The sequence below is a fragment of the Melanostigma gelatinosum genome (genome assembly GCF_949748355.1).
Source record: "Melanostigma gelatinosum genome assembly, chromosome: 6".
Classification (NCBI taxonomy): domain Eukaryota; kingdom Metazoa; phylum Chordata; class Actinopteri; order Perciformes; family Zoarcidae; genus Melanostigma; species Melanostigma gelatinosum.
Window position 1 is genome coordinate 252,501 of NC_136639.1, and position 20,554 is coordinate 273,054.

Below are 20,554 nucleotides of genomic sequence, written 5' to 3' on the forward strand. Positions count from 1 at the left end.
AATGCTATCGAGCTAACGGAGGAACAGTAGATCATCCTGTGTGTGTGTGTGTGTGTGTGTGTGTGTGTGTGTGTGTGTGTGTGTGTGTGTGTGTGTGTGTGTGTGTTTATGCGCATGTGTGTGTGTAACAGCTATTCAGCATTATCATATGTTCATATTTTGGTGTGAAAGATGTCGATACCGTTTTTTAATCCTGATGAAGTAAAAATGGGACAAACCCTTCAACACTCAGACTCATGATGCTCAGAAAATACTGGCAGCTGATTGGACGAACAGGCGACGAATTGGACGAGCTGTTTGTCACTGAAACTCTTTCTAATGCCAGTCGGGAGAAGATGAAAATATATTTCAGTTTCTCTCAGTGAAGAAAATAACGAGCTCTTCATCTCTCCAGCTGTAAGCTGTACTATGCTATGCTATGCTATGCTAGCAGCAGCTAGTGACTCTTCTTGAGGACGTGGTTCAGACTTCTTCTTCTTCAGGTGTGTGATGCGGCGGCTTCACTGTGGGAGTCAGGAGTCGTTGCTAAGCGCCGGCTGCGTGTCATCACTGGAGCTCAGGATGGACCAATCAGTGGTCATCAAACCAGTTCACTCCTCCCTCCTGGGACAGGACTACTGCTTCGAGGTGACACACACGGGACACACGCACAACACACACAACACACACACTGGACACACACACAACACAGACTGGACACACGCACAACACACACAACACACACACTGGACACACACACAACACAGACTGGACACACGCACAACACACACAACACACACACTGGACACACACACGACACAGACTGGACACACACACAACACACACACAACACACACACTGGACACACTGGAGGCCCCCCCCCCGGAGTGTCTGTAAATTGGTGACCTTGACTTCTGACCCCTGTGTCTCCTAGGTAACGACCTCGACGGGGACGAAGTGCTTCTCGTGTCGGTCGGCGGCGGAGAGAGATAAATGGATGGAGAACCTGAGACGAGCCGTGCATCCCAACAAGGACAACAGCAGGAGGCTGGAGAACGTCCTCACGGTCTGGGTGATCGAAGCCAAAGACCTGCCTGCAAAGAAAAGGTGATCCTAGACCAGGAGTCTGATCCAGTTCATCTAGAGTCTGATCCACTTCACCGAGAGCCTGATCCAGTTCACCTAGAGTCTGATCCACTTCACCTAGAGCCTGATCCAGTTCACCTAGAGCCTGATCCAGTTCACCTAGAGCTTGATCCAGTTCACCTAGAGTCTGATCCACTTCACCTAGAGCCTGATCCAGTTCACCTAGAGCTTGATCCAGTTCACCTAGAGCCTGATCCAGTTCACCTAGACTCTGATCCAGTTTACCTAGAGTCTGATCCACTAGAGCCTGATCCAGTTCACCTAGAGCCTGATCCAGTTCACCTAGAGTCTGATCCACTTCACCGAGAGCCTGATCCAGTTCACCTAGAGCCTGATCCAGTTCATCTAGAGCCTGATCCAGTTCACCTAGAGCTTGATCCAGTTCACCTAGAGCCTGATCCAGTTCACCTAGAGCCTGATCCAGTTCATCTAGAGCCTGATCCAGTTCACCTAGAGCCTGATCCAGTTCACCTAGAGCCTGATCCAGTTCACCTAGACTCTGATCCAGTTTACCTAGAGTCTGATCCACTAGAGCCTGATCCAGTTCACCTAGAGCCTGATCCAGTTCACCTAGAGTCTGATCCACTTCACCGAGAGCCTGATCCAGTTCACCTAGAGCCTGATCCAGTTCACCTAGAGCCTGATCCACTTCATCTAGAGCCTGATCCAGTTCACATAGAGCCTGATCCAGTTCATTCTAACACATAGAGGTACAGGGTGTGTCTAGATGACAGTAGTAGTAACAGTAGTATTTGTGTACTACAGGTACTTCTGTGAGCTGTGTCTGGATGACAGTCTCTATGCTCGGACGTCCTGTAAGCTGAAGACTGACAACATCTTTTGGGGAGAACGTTTCGACTTCAGCAGCCTGCCGTCCGTCGCCTCCGTCACTCTCCATCTCTACAAAGACACCGACAGGAAGAGGAAAAAGGACAAGAGCAGCTACGTCGGGTTGGTCAACATTCCCGTTGCGATGGTGAGCGGCAGACAGCTGGTGGAGAAGTGGTACACGTTGAGTACGCCCAGTACCATCCGAGGTAGGTAGATCTTCATAGAGGTTCACTGCGTTCACTGAAGAAAGTTTGACTCCAAACAAGAACTTTTAGTCAGTTTTTCATGTTGCTTCCTGTTTCAGCTAAGTCGTCTGTGCCGACGGTGCGAGTCAAAGCTCGGTATCAGAGTATTGTCATCCTGCCGATGGAACAGTACAAAGAGTTTGCAGAGTACATCAGCTCCAACTACCTGCTGCTCTGCAACACTCTGGAAGCCTCCATCAGTCTGAGAGCTAAAGAGGAGCTCGCTTCTGCACTCGTCCACATCCTGCACAGCACAGGGAAGGCCAAGGTAGCCCCACCCACTATGCACGACCCTGCCCATCATCACACCCTCACTACACCTGAACTCCTTCAAAATAAAACCATTCCTGTAAATTATCCCATGTATTTCCAGGTGAACTCATCTCTCAGTGTTCTCATGTGTGTTGAAAACTTGGAACTCGTGAATTTAGAGTTTTTTAAAAATGTTGTTCCATTGTCTTATTTTAAAAGAACAACTGAGAGGCAGCAGAGTGGGAGAGTTTAACTCTCTTTATAAAAGTCCAACGTAAACTTCCTATAAATGTTAGTGGTAGTCAATGAAATGAAAAAGAGTCCATCACATGACCAGACCACATACAGGATCACATGACTGCTGCACATTCAGGATGTTTAAATAAAGTTTTGTTGGACTGAATGAGGACGACCTTTCTGCAGGACTTTTTGACAGACCTGATGATGTCGGAGGTGGACCGTTGCCGTGACAATGACCAGCTGATCTTCAGAGAGAACACGCTGGCAACAAAGAGCATCGAAGAATACCTGAAGCTGATTGGACAGAAGTACCTGCAGGACGCCCTCGGTAAACACAACACTAAACAAGATAAACAACACAAAATACAAAACGTGACCCAACACCTCAGATTATTGTGATAGAGAGGTTTATTGTTGTGATATAGGTTTATTATTGTGATAGAGAGGTTTATTATTGTGATAGAGAGGTTTATTATTGTGATAGAGAGGTTTATTATTGTGATAGAGAGGTTTATTATTGTGATATAGGTTTATTATTGTTATAGAGAGGTTTATTATTGTGATAGAGAGGTTTATTATTGTGATATAGGTTTATTATTGTGATAGAGAGGTTTATTATTGTGATATAGGTTTATTATTGTGATAGAGAGGTTTATTATTGTGATAGAGAGGTTTATTATTGTGATATAGAGGTTTATTATTGTGATAGAGAGGTTTATTATTGTGATAGAGAGGTTTATTATTGTGATAGAGAGGTTTATTATTGTTATAGAGAGGTTTATTATTGTGATATAGAGGTTTATTATTGTGATAGAGAGGTTTATTATTGTGATAGAGAGGTTTATTATTGTGATAGAGAGGTTTATTATTGTTATAGAGAGGTTTATTATTGTGATAGAGAGGTTTATTATTGTCATATAGAGGTTTATTATTGTGATATAGAGGTTTATTATTGTTATAGAGGTTTATTATTGTGATAGAGAGGTTTATTATTGTTATAGAGAGGTTTATTATTGTTATAGAGAGGTTTATTATTGTGATAGAGAGGTTTATTATTGTGATAGAGAGGTTTATTATTGTGATAGAGAGGTTTATTATTGTGATAGAGAGGTTTATTATTGTGATATAGGTTTATTATTGTGATATAGAGGTTTATTATTGTGATATAGAGGTTTATTATTGTGATAGAGAGGTTTATTATTGTTATAGAGAGGTTTATTATTGTGATAGAGAGGTTTATTATTGTTATAGAGAGGTTTATTATTGTGATATAGAGGTTTATTATTGTGATAGAGAGGTTTATTATTGTGATAGAGAGGTTTATTATTGTGATAGAGAGGTTTATTATTGTCATATAGAGGTTTATTATTGTGATATAGAGGTTTATTATTGTGATAGAGAGGTTTATTATTGTCATATAGAGGTTTATTATTGTGATATAGAGGTTTATTATTGTGATATAGTGGTTTATTATTGTGATATAGGTTTATTATTGTGATATAGAGGTTTATTATTGTGATAGAGAGGTTTATTATTGTGATATAGAGGTTTATTATTGAGATATAGAGGTTTATTATTGTGATATAGGTTTATTATTGTGATATAGAGGTTTATTATTGTGATAGAGAGGTTTATTATTGTGATAGAGAGGTTTATTATTGTCATATAGAGGTTTATTATTGTGATATAGAGGTTTATTATTGTGATAGAGAGGTTTATTATTGTCATATAGAGGTTTATTATTGTGATATAGAGGTTTATTATTGTGATATAGAGGTTTATTATTGTGATAGAGAGGTTTATTATTGTCATATAGAGGTTTATTATTGTGATATAGGTTTATTATTGTGATATAGGTTTATTATTGTGATAGAGAGGTTTATTATTGTCATATAGAGGTTTATTATTGTGATATAGAGGTTTATTATTGTGATATAGGTTTATTATTGTGATATAGAGGTTTATTATTGTGATATAGAGGTTTATTATTGTGATATAGGTTTATTATTGTGATATAGAGGTTTATTATTGTGATAGAGAGGTTTATTATTGTGATATAGGTTTATTATTGTGATAGAGAGGTTTATTATAGTTATGGAGAGGTTTATTATTGTGATAGAGAGGTTTATTATTGTCATATAGAGGTTTATTATTGGGATATAGAGGTTTATTATTGTGATAGAGGGGTTTATTATTGTGATAGAGAGGTTTATTATTGTGATAGAGAGGTTTATTATAGTTATGGAGAGGTTTATTATTGTTATGGAGAGGTTTATTATTGTTATAGAGATGTTTATTATTGTTATAGAGAGGTTTATTATTGTGATAGAGAGGTTTATTATTGTTATAGAGAGGTTTATTATTGTGATAGAGAGGTTTATTATTGTGATAGAGAGGTTTATTATTGTTATAGAGAGGTTTATTATTGTTATAGAGATGTTTATTATTGTTATAGAGAGGTTTATTATTGTTATAGAGAGGTTTATTATTGTGATAGAGGTTTATTATTGTTATAGAGAGGTTTATTATTGTGATAGAGAGGTTTATTATTGTTATAGAGAGGTTTATTATTGTGATAGAGGTTTATTATTGTTATATAGAGGTTTATTATTGTGATAGAGAGGTTTATTATTGTGATAGAGAGGTTTATTATTGTTATAGAGAGGTTTATTATTGTGATAGAGAGGTTTATTATTGTTATGGAGAGGTTTATTATTGTGATAGAGAGGTTTATTATTGTGATAGAGAGGTTTATTATTGTTATGGAGAGGTTTATTATTGTTATAGAGAGGTTTATTTTTGTGATAGAGAGGTTTATTATTGTGATAGAGAGGTTTATTATTGTTATGGAGAGGTTTATTATTGTTATAGAGATGTTTATTATTGTTATAGAGAGGTTTATTATTGTGATAGAGAGGTTTATTATTGTTATGGAGAGGTTTATTATTGTTATAGAGATGTTTATTATTGTTATGGAGAGGTTTATTATTGTTATAGAGAGGTTTATTATTGTTATAGAGATGTTTATTATTGTTGTGGAGAGGTTTATTATTGTTATAGAGAGGTTTATTCTTGTGATAGAGAGGTTTATTTTTGTGATAGAGAGGTTTATTATTGTGATAGAGAGGTTTATTATTGTTATGGAGAGGTTTATTATTGTTATAGAGAGGTTTATTATTGTTATAAAGAGGTTTATTATTGTGATATAGAGGTTTATTATTGTTATAGAGAGGTTTATTCTTGTGATAGAGAGGTTTATTATTGTGATAGAGATGTTTATTATTGTTATAGAGAGGTTTATTATTGTTATGGAGAGGTTTATTATTGTTATAGAGAGGTTTATTATTGTTATAGAGAGGTTTATTATTGTTATAGAGATGTTTATTATTGTGATATAGAGGTTTATTATTGTTGTTATAGAGAGGTTTATTATTGTGATAGAGAGGTTTATTATTGTTGTTATAGAGAGGTTTATTATTGTGATATAGAGGTTTATTATTGTGATAGAGAGGTTTATTATTGTTGTTATAGAGAGGTTTATTATTGTGATAGAGAGGTTTATTATTGTTGTTATAGAGAGGTTTATTATTGTTATAGAGAGGTTTATTATTGTTATAGAGAGGTTTATTATTGTGATATAGAGAGGTTTATTATTGTTATAGAGAGGTTTATTATTGTGATAGAGAGGTTTATTATTGTTATAGAGAGGTTTATTATTGTGATAGAGAGGTTTATTATTGTGATAGAGAGGTTTATTATTGTTATAGAGAGGTTTATTATTGTGATATAGAGGTTTATTATTGTGATAGAGAGGTTTATTATTGTTGTTGTAGAAAGGTTTATTATTGTGATAGAGAGGTTTATTATTGTTATAGAGAGGTTTATTATTGTGATAGAGAGGTTTATTATTGTGATATAGAGGTTTATTATTATTAAAGAGAGGTTTATTATTGTGATAGAGAGGTTTATTATTGTGATAGAGATGTTTATTATTGTTATAGAGAGGTTTATTATTGTGATAGAGAGGTTTATTATTGTGATAGAGAGGTTTATTATTGTGATAGAGAGGTTTATTATTGTGATATAGAGGTTTGTTATTGTTATAGAGAGGTTTATTCTTGTGATAGAGAGGTTTATTATTGTGATAGAGAGGTTTATTATTGTTATAGAGAGGTTTATTCTTGTGATATAGATGTTTATTATTGTTATAGAGAGGTTTATTATTGTGATAGAGAGGTTTATTATTGTGATAGAGAGGTTTATTATTGTGATAGAGAGGTTTATTATTGTTATAGAGAGGTTTATTATTATGATAGAGAGGTTTATTATTGTTATAGAGAGGTTTATTATTGTGATAGAGAGGTTTATTATTGTGATAGAGAGGTTTATTATTGTTATGGAGAGGTTTATTATTGTGATAGAGAGGTTTATTATTGTGATAGAGAGGTTTATTATTGTTATAGAGAGGTTTATTATTGTTATAGAGAGGTTTATTATTGTGATATAGAGGTTTATTATTGTTATAGAGAGGTTTATTCTTGTGATAGAGAGGTTTATTATTGGTATAGAGAGGTTTATTATTGTTATAGAGAGGTTTATTATTGTGATAGAGAGGTTTATTATTGTGATAGAGAGGTTTATTATTGTGATAGAGAGGTTTATTATTGTTATAGAGAGGTTTATTATTGTGATAGAGAGGTTTATTATTGTGATAGAGAGGTTTATTATTGTTATAGAGAGGTTTATTATTGTGATATAGAGGTTTATTATTGTTATAGAGAGGTTTATTATTGTGATAGAGAGGTTTATTATTGTTATAGAGAGGTTTATTATTGTTATAGAGAGGTTTATTATTGTGATAGAGAGGTGTATTATTGTTATAGAGAGGTTTATTATTGTGATAGAGAGGTTTATTATTGTGATAGAGAGGTTTATTATTGTTATGGAGAGGTTTATTATTGTGATAGAGAGGTTTATTATTGTTATAGAGAGGTTTATTATTGTTATAGAGAGGTTTATTATTGTTATAGAGAGGTTTATTATTGTGATATAGAGGTTTATTATTGTTATAGAGAGGTTTATTCTTGTGATAGAGAGGTTTATTATTGTTATAGAGAGGTTTATTATTGTTATAGAGAGGTTTATTATTGTGATAGAGAGGTTTATTATTGTGATAGAGAGGTTTATTATTGTGATAGAGAGGTTTATTATTGTGATAGAGAGGTTTATTATTGTTATAGAGAGGTTTATTATTGTGATAGAGAGGTTTATTATTGTGATAGAGAGGTTTATTATTGTTATAGAGAGGTTTATTATTGTGATATAGAGGTTTATTATTGTTATAGAGAGGTTTATTATTGTGATAGAGAGGTTTATTATTGTTATAGAGAGGTTTATTATTGTGATAGAGAGGTTTATTATTGTGATAGAGAGGTTTATTATTGTTATAGAGAGGTTTATTATTGTGATATAGAGGTTTATTATTGTTATAGAGAGGTTTATTATTGTGATAGAGAGGTTTATTATTGTTATAGAGAGGTTTATTATTGTGATATAGAGGTTTATTGTTGTTATAGAGAGGTTTATTATTGTTATAGAGAGGTTTATTATTGTTATAGAGAGGTTTATTATTGTGATATAGAGGTTTATTATTGTTATAGAGAGGTTTATTCTTGTGATAGAGAGGTTTATTATTGTGATAGAGAGGTTTATTATTGTTATAGAGAGGTTTATTCTTGTGATAGAGAGGTTTATTATTGTTATAGAGAGGTTTATTATTGTGATAGAGAGGTTTATTATTGTGATAGAGAGGTTTATTATTGTGATAGAGAGGTTTATTATTGTGATAGAGAGGTTTATTATTGTTATAGAGAGGTTTATTATTGTGATAGAGAGGTTTATTATTGTGATAGAGAGGTTTATTATTGTTATAGAGAGGTTTATTATTGTGATATAGAGGTTTATTATTGTTATAGAGAGGTTTATTATTGTGATAGAGAGGTTTATTATTGTTATAGAGAGGTTTATTATTGTGATAGAGAGGTTTATTATTGTGATAGAGAGGTTTATTATTGTTATAGAGAGGTTTATTATTGTGATATAGAGGTTTATTATTGTTATAGAGAGGTTTATTATTGTGATAGAGAGGTTTATTATTGTTATAGAGAGGTTTATTATTGTGATATAGAGGTTTATTGTTGTTATAGAGAGGTTTATTATTGTGATAGAGAGGTTTATTATTGTTATAGAGAGGTTTATTATTGTGATAGAGAGGTTTATTATTGTTATAGAGAGGTTTATTATTGTGATAGAGATGTTTATTATTGTGATAGAGAGGTTTATTATTGTGATAGATATGTTTATTATTGTGATAGAGAGGTTTATTATTGTGATAGAGAGGTTTATTATTGTCATAGAGATGTTTATTATTGTGATAGAGAGGTTTATTATTGTGATAGAGAGGTTTATTATTGTGATAGAGAGGTTTATTGTTGTTATAGAGAGGTTTATTATTGTGATAGAGAGGTTTATTATTGTGATAGAGAGGTTTATTATTGTTATGGAGAGGTTTATTATTGTGATAGAGAGGTTTATTATTGTGATAGAGAGGTTTATTATTGTGATAGAGAGGTTTATTGTTGTTGTTGTAGAAAGGTTTATTATTGTTATAGAGAGGTTTATTATTGTGATAGAGAGGTTTATTATTGTTATAGAGAGGTTTATTATTGTTATAGAGAGGTTTATTATTGTGATAGAGAGGTTTATTATTGTTATAGAGAGGTTTATTATTGTGATAGAGAGGTTTATTATTGTGATAGAGAGGTTTATTATTGTGATAGAGAGGTTTATTATTGTGATAGAGAGGTTTATTATTGTTATAGAGATGTTTATTATTGTGATAGAGATGTTTATTATTGTGATAGAGAGGTTTATTATTGTGATAGAGAGGTTTATTATTGTTATAGAGAGGTTTATTATTGTGATAGAGAGGTTTATTATTGTTATAGAGAGGTTTATTATTGTGATAGAGAGGTTTATTATTGTTATAGAGAGGTTTATTATTGTTATAGAGAGGTTTATTATTGTGATAGAGAGGTTTATTATTGTGATAGAGAGGTTTATTATTGTGATAGAGAGGTTTATTATTGTGATAGAGAGGTTTATTATTGTTATAGAGATGTTTATTGTTGTTGTAGAAAGGTTTATTATTGTGATAGAGAGGTTTATTATTGTTATAGAGAGGTTTATTGTTGTGATAGAGAGGTTTATTATTGTGATAGAGAGGTTTATTATTGTTATAGAGAGGTTTATTATTGTGATAGAGAGGTTTATTATTGTGATAGAGATGTTTATTATTGTGATAGAGAGGTTTATTATTGTGATAGAGAGGTTTATTATTGTGATAGAGAGGTTTATTATTGTGATAGAGAGGTTTATTATTGTTATAGAGGTTTATTATTGTTATAGAGATGTTTATTGTTGTTATAGAGAGGTTTATTATTGTGATAGAGAGGTTTGTTATTGTGATATAGACGTTTATTGTTGTTATAGAGAGGTTTATTATTGTGATAGAGAGGTTTGTTATTGTGATATAGACGTTTATTATTGTTATAGAGAGGTTTATCATTGTGATAGAGGTTTATTGTTGTGATAGAGAGGTTTATTGTTGTGATAGAGGTTTATTATTGTGATAGAGAGGTTTGTTATTGTGATATAGACGTTTATTATTGTTATAGAGAGGTTTATCATTGTGATAGAGGTTTATCATTGTGATAGAGGTTTATTGTTGTGATAGAGAGGTTTATTGTTGTGATAGAGGTTTAATTTGCTTCGTGGAACCGAAAAGCCTGATCTACGTCATCTTATCCTGAAAAGTATCCGGCTAACTCAGTTAGCCACGTACGAGGAACGGGGCCCAGGAAAAACTCTCCAAAAACAACAGAAAGCCTCAAACAGATTCTCTGGACAGAAGTGCGTTAGATGTCATGTCTTGCTTTAACCCTAACCATATACATATTTGTTTGTGTTTTCTGTGATCAGGTGAGTTCATTAAAGCTTTATATGAGTCAGATGAGAACTGTGAAGTCGACCCATCTCGCTGTGCGACCTCTGACCTTGCAGAGCATCAGGCTAACCTGAGGATGTGCTGTGAACTCGCCTTCTGCAAGATCCTTGACTCATACAGGTACACAGATATATACAGAGTACATACAGAGTACATACTGTACATACACTGTATATAAAGCACACACTTTACCTTAGACACACTGTAAGCAAGGCAAGGCAAGGCAAGTTTATTTGTATAGCACATTTCAACAACAATGTAATTCAAAGTGCTTCACATAAAACCATTAAAAGCATCAAAACACAAGGCAAAAGAAAAGGAGATTTCAAAAACAATTTAAAAACAGTGTAAGAAATAAAATGCAGTAGTAAAATGCAGAAATGCAGGAAATTTATGAATATATTAATTGAACGTGGTTCAATTAAAGGCAGCAGCAAACAGAAAGGTCTTCAATCTTGATTTAAATGAGCTGAGGGTCTCAGCAGACCTGCAGCTTTCTGGGACTTTGTTCCAGATATGTGGAGCAGAACAACTGAACGCTGCTTCTCCATGTTTAGTTCTGACTCTGGGAACAGAAAGTAGACCGGTCCCAGACGACCTGAGGGGTCGGGATGGTTCATAAGGTAGCAGCAGATCAGAGATGTATTTTGGCTCTAAACCATTCAGTGCTTTGTAAACCAACAGCAGGATTTTAAAGTCTTTGTTGGACAGGAAGCCAGTGCAAAGACCTCAGAACTGGAGTGATGTGGTCCACCCTCCTGGTCTTAGTGAGGACTCGAGCTGCAGCATTCTGAATCAGCTGCAGCTTTCTGACGGACTTTTTACAGAGACCTGTAAACACACCGTTACAGTAGTCCAGTCTGCTGAAGATAAATGCGTGGACAAGTTTTTCCAAATCCTGTTGAGACATAAGTCCTCTAATCCTTGATATATTCTTCAGGTGATAGGAGGCTGATTTTGTAATTGTCTTGATATGGCTGTTCAGGTTGAGGTCTGAATCCATAACTACACCTAGATTTCTGGCTTGGTTTGTGGGTTTTAACATCAGTGACTGAAGCTGAGCGGTGATTTTCAATTGTTCGTCCTTGGTACCAAAAACAATTACTTCTGTTTTATCTTTGTTTAATTGAAGAAAATTCTGGCACATCCAGTTGTTGATTTGTTCAATGCAGTTACCCAGCCCTTGTATGGGATTATAGTCCCCTGGTGACATAGTTATGTAGATTTGTGTGTCGTCTGCATAATTATGATAACACACTTTGTTGTTTTCCATAATCTGAGCTAGTGGAAGCATGTAGATGTTGAACAGAAGAGGCCCCAGTATTGAACCTTGGGGAACACCACATGTCATTTTAGTCAGCTCTGATGTGTAATCAGCTACAGACACAAAGTATTCTCGGCCCTTCAAGTAGGATTCAAACCAGTTAAGTGCTGTGCCAGAGAGTCCCACCCAGATGTTTAGTCTTTCTAGGAGTATGGCATGGTCGACCGTGTCGAATGCAGCACTGAGATCTCGTAAGACTAAGACTGAACTTCTGCCATTGTCTATGTTTAAGTGGATGTCGTTGAAAACCTTAACAAGAGCAGTTTCAGTGCTGTGGTGCTGTCGAAAGCCTGACTGGAAAACATCAAAGCAGTTATTTACGGCCAAGAAGTTGTTCAGCTGTTGGAAAACCGCTTTTCAATTATTTTACTTAAAAATGGGAGGTTTGATGTTGGCCTATAATTTTTCATCGTTGCGGAGTCTAAACTAGCCTTCTTTAGGAGCGGTTTAATAACTGCAGTTTTTAGGGCTTGTGGGAAGACACCTGAGAGAAGGGATGTGTTTACAATTTGTAAAAGATCAGTGGTCATGCAGTTTGAAATATTTTTGAAAAAGTGTTTTGGTAGAATATCCAAGCAGCAGGAGGATGACTTCAGATGTTGTATAATGTCTTCTAGGCTTCTACGGTCGATTGAATGAAATTGTGTCATGATATTTGAATGGATGTTATTCAGAGATCGGGACAACACATATCCTGTGGTTGGTGTGGAGGCACTGACTGTTTGTCTAATTTTCTGAATTTTGTCAGTAAAAAGGAGGCAAATTGATTGCATGCCCAGGTGGATTGGAGTTCAGCAGCTACCGACACTGGAGGGTTTGTTAGCCTGTCGACGGTAGCAAATAAGGCGCGTGTGTTGTTCTTGTTTTTGGTTATGATGTCAGAGAAGAATGACTGCCTTGCATTTCTAAGTTCCAAATTATAATTGCGAAGTCTCTCTTTATAGATGTCACAGTGAACCTGGAGATTAGTTTTTCGCCACCTGCGCTCAGCTTTCCAACACTCTCGTTTCTCTATTCTGACCAGCGTAGCATTTCTCCAAGGAGATCTTTGCTTACCCGAGACAACCTTCACTTTAGTGGGTGCAATGGCATCAATAATATTTTTTACTTTAAAATTGAAGCCATCTACAAGCTCATTGACTGAGAGGCAAGAGAGGGCTGGTGTGGAGGAGAACTTCTGAATAAATAGTTCACTGGTGTTTTCAGAGATGTAACGCTTTGTCACAACCTTGGTTTGGACCTTTGTGTGCAAGGAGATTGCACTCTCAAAGAAAACACAGAAATGATCAGAGAGTGCAACATCAGTCACAGCAACCTTGGAAATGTTTACACCTGTTGAGAATAAATCTCATGTTGAGGAGAAAACTCAGGTGAACAGACTTAGGTCGAGGCGTTTAGCTCAATTCAAGCAATAAGGTTTATTTGTGACAGAAGTATTATGTCCAGCAGTTAAACGTGCACGGACCTAAAAAGTTCACTCTGTAGGAGCGAATGAAAAGCTAGAAGGCGCTTAAACAGAGTGCGCATGCGTTCATATATTAGGTCCTCCTTTTGGAGCCTATTGGTCAAAGCAATAGTAGGAGGCGGATTTGTTTTTAGCATTCAAATAGCCTGATGGAGCACTGAGCATCTCCGCCCACACTGGCTCACGTCCGGGATCCGCCTTCTCTGGAACGTCAGTGTGTGAGATGTTGATTCAGCCGCATATTGTTATGTTCGGCCAACTAGATAAGCTAGGCGCTAGATATGCAAGGGCGCCTCTTTCTATCTCTAAGATGGAGCAGGCAGTTGAGACTGGTTCTCTGTAAGACTATGTGACATTTAACTGGGGCAAAAGCTATCCTTCAGAGTTCTAGTAATTTCCACTTTGTTCAGGCGAGTGCGAGAGTGCCCCACCTGGCGTTTTTGACCTTCTTGTACTAGAACTCACATATCCGCGTATAAGCTGTGTTTAACATTGAATGAATGTATATTTTTATTTACAAATCCCCCTTTTCACACCTGCTAGGTGTGAACTTCTATGTTTTGGAACTACTCATTCAATGGCTGTAACTCTATGTTTAGGTCCCTATCATCTGAATCGTCTGGATCGGAAACTGGTGGGGTGCTATGTCTAGTTCGGGTGTGTGTCTGATTCGGGGATGGTGAGGGAGGGGGGGGCAGTTGAATTAGATGGGTGCTGTTGTGTCTGATACTTGGTTTCTAATCCCCAGATCAGTAAGGCAACTAATATGCCCATTCCCACCCCCATTATAGTTTTCTTCCCACATTCCCACCCCTTCCCAGGTGAAGCGCTGCCGACCTCGGTCGGCGGGGTTTGCATAAGGGTCCCCTAGACAGCGTCTAGGTTCCTGATGCATTTTCCAAATTAGTGCGAATTTCTCCTAGTGTTCTGGTTGGTACCGGTGCTGGGACACAATGTGTCAGGTGGTGCCAAGGGACGCCTGATTTGCCCTTGACCTGAACCGAGTGTGAAGTAACCTCCTTCACCTCGTACGGCCCAGTCCACCTGGGGTCAGTCCACTTGCGCTTGTGAACCTTGACCCTGACCCAATCACCTACTTGTATCTGCTTTCCAGCTGCCGCTGCTTCAGGTACTGCTCGAGTCCTCTCGATCTGCTTGGAGAGAGCTTCAGCAAGGGAAGTTAGGGCACTCATATAGTCAGACATTTCAATCTGCTGTACATCCAGAGGTGGCATATGACCTCCATCTCTGGGTGGACCTGGCATCGGCCGGCCAGTCATGATCTCGTGTGGGGAGAGATGTGTTTCTCCCCATTTTCCGGACCTCATGGCCATAAGGGCCAGGGGCAGGGCCTCAACCCATGTTAATTTGGAGCCCGCGCAAACTTTGGCAATTTTGGCCTTAAGGCAAGGCAAGTTTATTTGTATAGCACATTCCAACAACAAGGTAATTCAAAGTGCTTCACATAAAACCATTAAAAGCATCAAAACATGAGGCAAAAGAAAAGGAGATTTAAAAACAATTAAAGAAACAGTGTAAGAAATAAAATTCAGTCGTAAAAAGTAAAGGAGATTTAAAACATACATTGAAACAATAATTGATGTCTCCCTGAGACATTACGCTGCACGCAATCAACCATACACTGCCGCAATTCTCAAGGGCCTGATTCGCTCGTTCCACCAGGCCCTGAGATTGCGGGCGATAGACTGACCCGAATCGGTGTGTGATTCCCAGAGATTGCTCTACCTGTGCGAGCATGGTGTTGCTAAAGTGTGATCCGTTATCAGAGCGGATGCATCTCGGCACTCCGTAACGGGGAATCAGTTCTGTCTGCAGCCACCTTACAACTGTCTGCGCGTCTTCTCTCTTGGTGGGAATTGCTTCCACCCATCTTGAAAATCTGTCTACCAATACCAAGATGTACCTCTTTCCCTGCACTCTGTTCTCTAGTCATATCTGTATAATCTATGCTGATGTCTTGGAAACAGGCAGAGGGCACGGGATAAGATCTCATCGGTGTCTTGAATGGTTTTCTTGGGTTGTGATTTCCACAAATTTGACATTCATCGCAGAAGAGGAAAGATATCGCTTCCATGTGCGGATGCCACCATAGTTGTTTCAAATTGTCCAATGTCCGTTTCTTTCCCTCGTGTGTAGGTCCGTGGGCCCCTGGTAGGAGTGCTGCACACAGTTCTGCTGAGGCAACCACTCTGCCGTCGTGGGCTCTCCACAGACCTTCTTTGTCTTTTGAGGCTCCTTTTCGTGTCCATTCGGACCATTCCTAAGGTCCTGCTTTCTTTTGATGTTCTTTGATGTGCTCGATTGTGAGCTCAGGGCGGATGTGACAATATGAGAAGTCTTTTCAATCGCTTTTGCCACTGCTGCAACATATCTTGCGCACATGAATGAATGATACATCAGTACCTGTCTCTCACCCCCCTTTTTCTGGAAGAGTACAGCATTGAGTAGGCTGTCTCTTTCGGAAACATCAAGGTGGAACGGTAGGGAGTAGTCTGGGGACATGAGTGCGGCGGCATGTGCAAGTGCTTGCTTCAAGTGGGAGAAAGCTGCTTCAGCCTCTTTTCTCCATGTGAGGGTGGCAGTAAGATTTCTGGTGCCCACTTCCTTCAACATCTCTCTGAGAATGGTGGTGTTGTTGGTGTAGTCTGGGATATGGGCTCGTGAGTAGCCTGTTAAACCCAGAAATGAGAGAAGAGTGGCAACAGTGAGCGGTTGGGGATGTTGCAAGATGGTGGCCCTGTGCGTGTGTGACATTTAGAGTGCAATGGACGTGGTCCAGGGGAGTTTTGTATGGGAAAAGCTGAATGATTTCATGACAACGTACTAGTTGGTGGGTTGGACGAGACATGGACACCGTCTTGGTTCATCCAGATGATCAGATTGAGGCGAGTCATCAGATCGCGTCCTAGCAGGTTGACAGGGCAGTTTGGAGCAGAGAGAAAGCTGTGCATGAGGGTTGCATCTTGAAATGTGATGGGGAGAGGGGCGGTGTAACATTGTCGAACTGGAGTACCAGAGACTCCCACCACTGACACAAACCGGTCCGACAACGGTTGCGTAGTCATCACACTCGAACAGGTGGCTCCAGTATCGACGAGGAAGGTGTGATCCTGTCCATTTACTGAGCACCTGATTAAGGGTTCGCTGGTGAGGCCGAAATGTAGAGTGTGTGACGCCAGTGATTGAGGGGCGTGTCAATAGGGAGGACTGTTGTAACCTCCTGGCCATTGCTGTTGGCTACTTGCCTGTGTGGCATGGGCCCCGCCTTGGGGACCATGTCCCTCGTCCCAAGGAGCCTGATGGGCCCCTTGCTGTGGTCTTTGTCCGTCATAGCCATGTCCGCCTCCTCCTCTGGAGTATTGTCCTCTTCCTCTCTGTGCTTGCTGCAGTGCTGACATGCAGTCTCTTGCGAAGTGTCCCGGTTTCCCACAGTTGTAGCAGAAATAGGATGCTCCCCTTTTTCCAGGTGCTCCTCTTTTTCTGGCTTTGGGGGCGGGCCATGGGACCGAAGGTGATACTGGGGGGGAGGAACCAGAGGAAGTGCTGGAGACAGGCCAGTTGAGGGCGGGGGAGGGGCCGAGGCCAGAGATGCCTGGCCCGGTTCCTGTGCAGTCTTTTCCAGACCTACCGGGGCTTGAGTGGTAGGGGTGATGTCGAGGGGGGTGATGTCGAGTGCCTGATGGGGCCTGGTTTGTTCTTTTCCGGTCGGCATGTCCACCTGTATCCGATCCGTCATGGCCGTTCCTAGTGCCATCATTGCCACTCGCTGTTCCTCTTCTCTGTCTTTGCGGGCTTGCTTCAGTGGGTTAGCGAACCCCCATCGCTTGGTTTGATTTGTCGTTTGATTTCTCTCTGCAGTCTGTGCGTAGGCCACTCGTTTTGTCAAATCGTTGGTAACGAGCAGGAGGTCGTTGATCGATGGAGGTAGTGGACTGGCCGCCTTCCACCATCCCTCCTCTTGCCATCGTTTCATGCAGTTATCCCAATGTGTCTTGTCTCTTTTCCATGCAGCCTTGCCTCCTGTGGCTGTTACAGCTTTTTTCAGTTTTGCACGCAGTACTTCTGAGTAGCCACCAGATGGAGCCACAGCTCCAGCCATGTCTTCTTGTGTTCTTCTTTTCTTTTTTTCAGTTCAAGTTGTTTTTTTTTGTTTGTTTTTTTTTTGTTTTTTTTTAATCAATTCCAATCTTCTTTTTTTTTCTCAAAATTCTTTTTTTTTTTTTTTCAAATTTCAAATTTCAAATTTCAAAATTTTCAATATAAAATGTTTGGATGCAGTACTCCCGAATGTCCACCAGATGGAGCCAAAGCTCCTGTCAAATGTTCTTGTGCAGTTCCTGAAGTACCACCAGAGGGAGCCAAAGCTCCTGTCAAATGTTCTTGTGCAGTTCCTGAAGTACCACCAGAGGGAGCCAAAGCTCCTGTCAAATGTTCTTGTGCCCTCTGTCCTAGTTGTTATCTCTCCCTGCTTTGGCTGCAGCTGTCTTTCTTATCTAAGATGTTCACTCCCTTGCCTCTGTGCCTTTGCCTGCTGTGTCTTCGCTCCTAACTCTGTTCACGGTTCTTATGGATATCTATTACATATATTAACCCTCAGCTTTCCTCTTCTATTCTAGTGTTTGTGGTTCTGTGTTTGAGTGCAAAGCTTATGTCTTATGCGTGTGCTCTGCTCCACTGACCGTCAATCTCTGAAAAGCACACCAACCTGGTGAAAAACACTACAACTTTACAACTACACATGTACTCTCTAACACCTGTACGCTTCACACAGTCACTCACATCCATACCCGATTGACACCATACACTGCCGTCGCTGAAATACGCACAAATCACATATAGATCTGCTCTTATAGCGTTTTCACGAGCACGGTCCCGAAGGAGATGGATACTGTTAGATCCTGGGTACTTCTGGCCCGATACGGGGCTAATTACTAACTCAGCTCTCTATTAAAAGATTCTCGAGCTGGTGTTCTTGCGAGGGAACTCGCCTGGCTCCGCTAACTGCCGTTACTCCCGACGTCTACCCTGCTTCCTCCGGTCAGAGCGCGCTCGGCCGAGAGACCAGTCCTGGCCCCGGGCGCTCACACCAGTCGCGTCGGTTATGGCAGCTTCCCTCTTATGGATCCGCGCTCTTGGTAAATGCCAGGTTAGGTTTTAACGGCTAGGATTAATTCTTGCTAAAACCGTAAGGGGTTGTTAAGTGGATTCGGTCTCTAGGATAACCTTTCAGAACTCAGTTGTTAGACATACAATAGCTTTAACTTTTTACTGTCACGAGGAACTCTTTACTACTTCGGCAAATTAATGCACTTGAGGATTTCACTTTAAATGCAGATTAGATATTTATTGCAGGTTATATTTAGTTAGTTTGCAGGGGTTACAGCTACAGCTCACATAAAATGTCACTACACATGATTAGTCAATTTAATTATCTTCTTCGATTATACTCATTAGTTTTAGTCGCCGAGAAGGCTCGGTTGGAGCTGGATGTCCAATGGTGCGATGAAAAGAGTTCTTTTGGAGTTGTTAGGAGCGAAGGTCAGGCCTGACCCTCGATCCTTCCGCTCCGCAACGGAGCCCGTTCAGCTGTTCTCAAAACTCAGTACAAAGTCTTTCTCAGGCAGCTGCGGCTTTCTCAGTTGTCCAGATGTTAAGAGGCGAGCGGTGGGGAGAGTTAGAACCTTCGTCTTTTAATCTCAATGTCCACGAACAGAGGTCTCTTTTCCGTGAACAGAGACGAAGTCCTCAATACATCAGCTGCAGGCTTTAGTATCTTCTTCCGATGCGCTTGGTACGGCATCCGCGATGAAATCCCAGCTTTGCTCTTTGCAAGCATGTCCTTATATTCCTCATATGGGCTGTGATCAGCCCCCACCTGTTTGGTCCATTACTCATCCCCCCTCCCTCTGGAAAGGGCGTTAAGCCGAACATTGCCGGTATGACTCAACTATTGCATCAGTTTCCAGAACTTTCCTTTGACTACACCCAACATCTGGTCTTGATTACAGCAATGTCATTCTTGCCCAATACATTTCATTTCAGCTCCAACCTCACACAGAACACACAGAAACATTCATTACATTTGTTTAAATCACTTCTATGCAGTTAAACATTTGTTACACAATTGATTTAGAACATTTCGTTATATTATTCATTCATGTTATCTGTTTGATTATACTCCAACGTTGAATATATGCTTTGCGCTCTTATAGCCTGACTTCTCTCCCTTGAATGTGTCGACATGTTACCGTGGCAGCTCTGAGAGGTCAACTCTTCTTGACACCCCCTTCTTGAGGTCTCAAGCTGCCGCATTGTGCCCCAAGTAATCCTCTAGGAACTCATCGTCGTCCTCGGCGGTGATGATGAGAACGTCGTCTTCCGGCTCGGATTCGTGTTGCCAGCTGTCGAGCACCACCAGGCCTTCCATACCTGGTGGCTGGAAATCCAGGAGGGCGTTGTCATCTTCCTCGTCATCTATGGCATCCTTCATCTGCTCGTCCAGGCTCAGCACCAGGGCCAACACATTCTGGTTCAGAATGCTGTCAGGGGAGAGGGAGGCCGGAGTAGGGACGGGGCTGGTTGATGCTTTGTCCTCATCCTCGCCTGGAACTATCAATCCTTCAGGGATTACCTCCACCAGCTCTCCGCAGTCCTCGTCGTATCCCCACATCCCCATTAGATTTGGTACTACTCCTGCGAGCATCGTCTGGCTACCCACGTCTCGGTGTTCCACACCCGGGATGCTTGCCGTGTCGTCGTCTTCTTCTGGAGTTGGTAGTGGATACTGCAGGGCGGGCAGGCGTGGTCCAATGACGACGAAGCGGCCATCGGTGAGGTGGGTGCTGGACACCCGGATGCCATCAGGATACGCCCATATTTTTGTGTATACTGGGCAGTATACACCATCAGCATAGAGCAGGACCTCTGGTGGGGTTCTCCCAGCGGAAGTCCACACTGGTTTTGCTTTGGCCTCTAATTCCATACAG

The 20,554-nt window shown here is 39.5% G+C and overlaps 1 protein-coding gene across 1 annotated transcript in view; it reads left to right on the top strand.

The window, feature by feature from the left end:
- The window catches only part of dab2ipa (DAB2 interacting protein a), a 55,991-nt gene that overhangs the window by 466 nt on the left and 34,971 nt on the right, over window positions 1–20,554 (top strand). Inside the window, exons 2-7 of the mRNA XM_079270614.1 lie at window positions 483–627; window positions 914–1,086; window positions 1,891–2,162; window positions 2,261–2,469; window positions 2,877–3,021; window positions 10,734–10,878. Coding sequence (XP_079126740.1) covers window positions 490–627; window positions 914–1,086; window positions 1,891–2,162; window positions 2,261–2,469; window positions 2,877–3,021; window positions 10,734–10,878 — 1,082 coding nt within the window. The 5' untranslated portion in view covers window positions 483–489. The remainder of the gene's footprint in view (window positions 1–482; window positions 628–913; window positions 1,087–1,890; window positions 2,163–2,260; window positions 2,470–2,876; window positions 3,022–10,733; window positions 10,879–20,554) is intronic.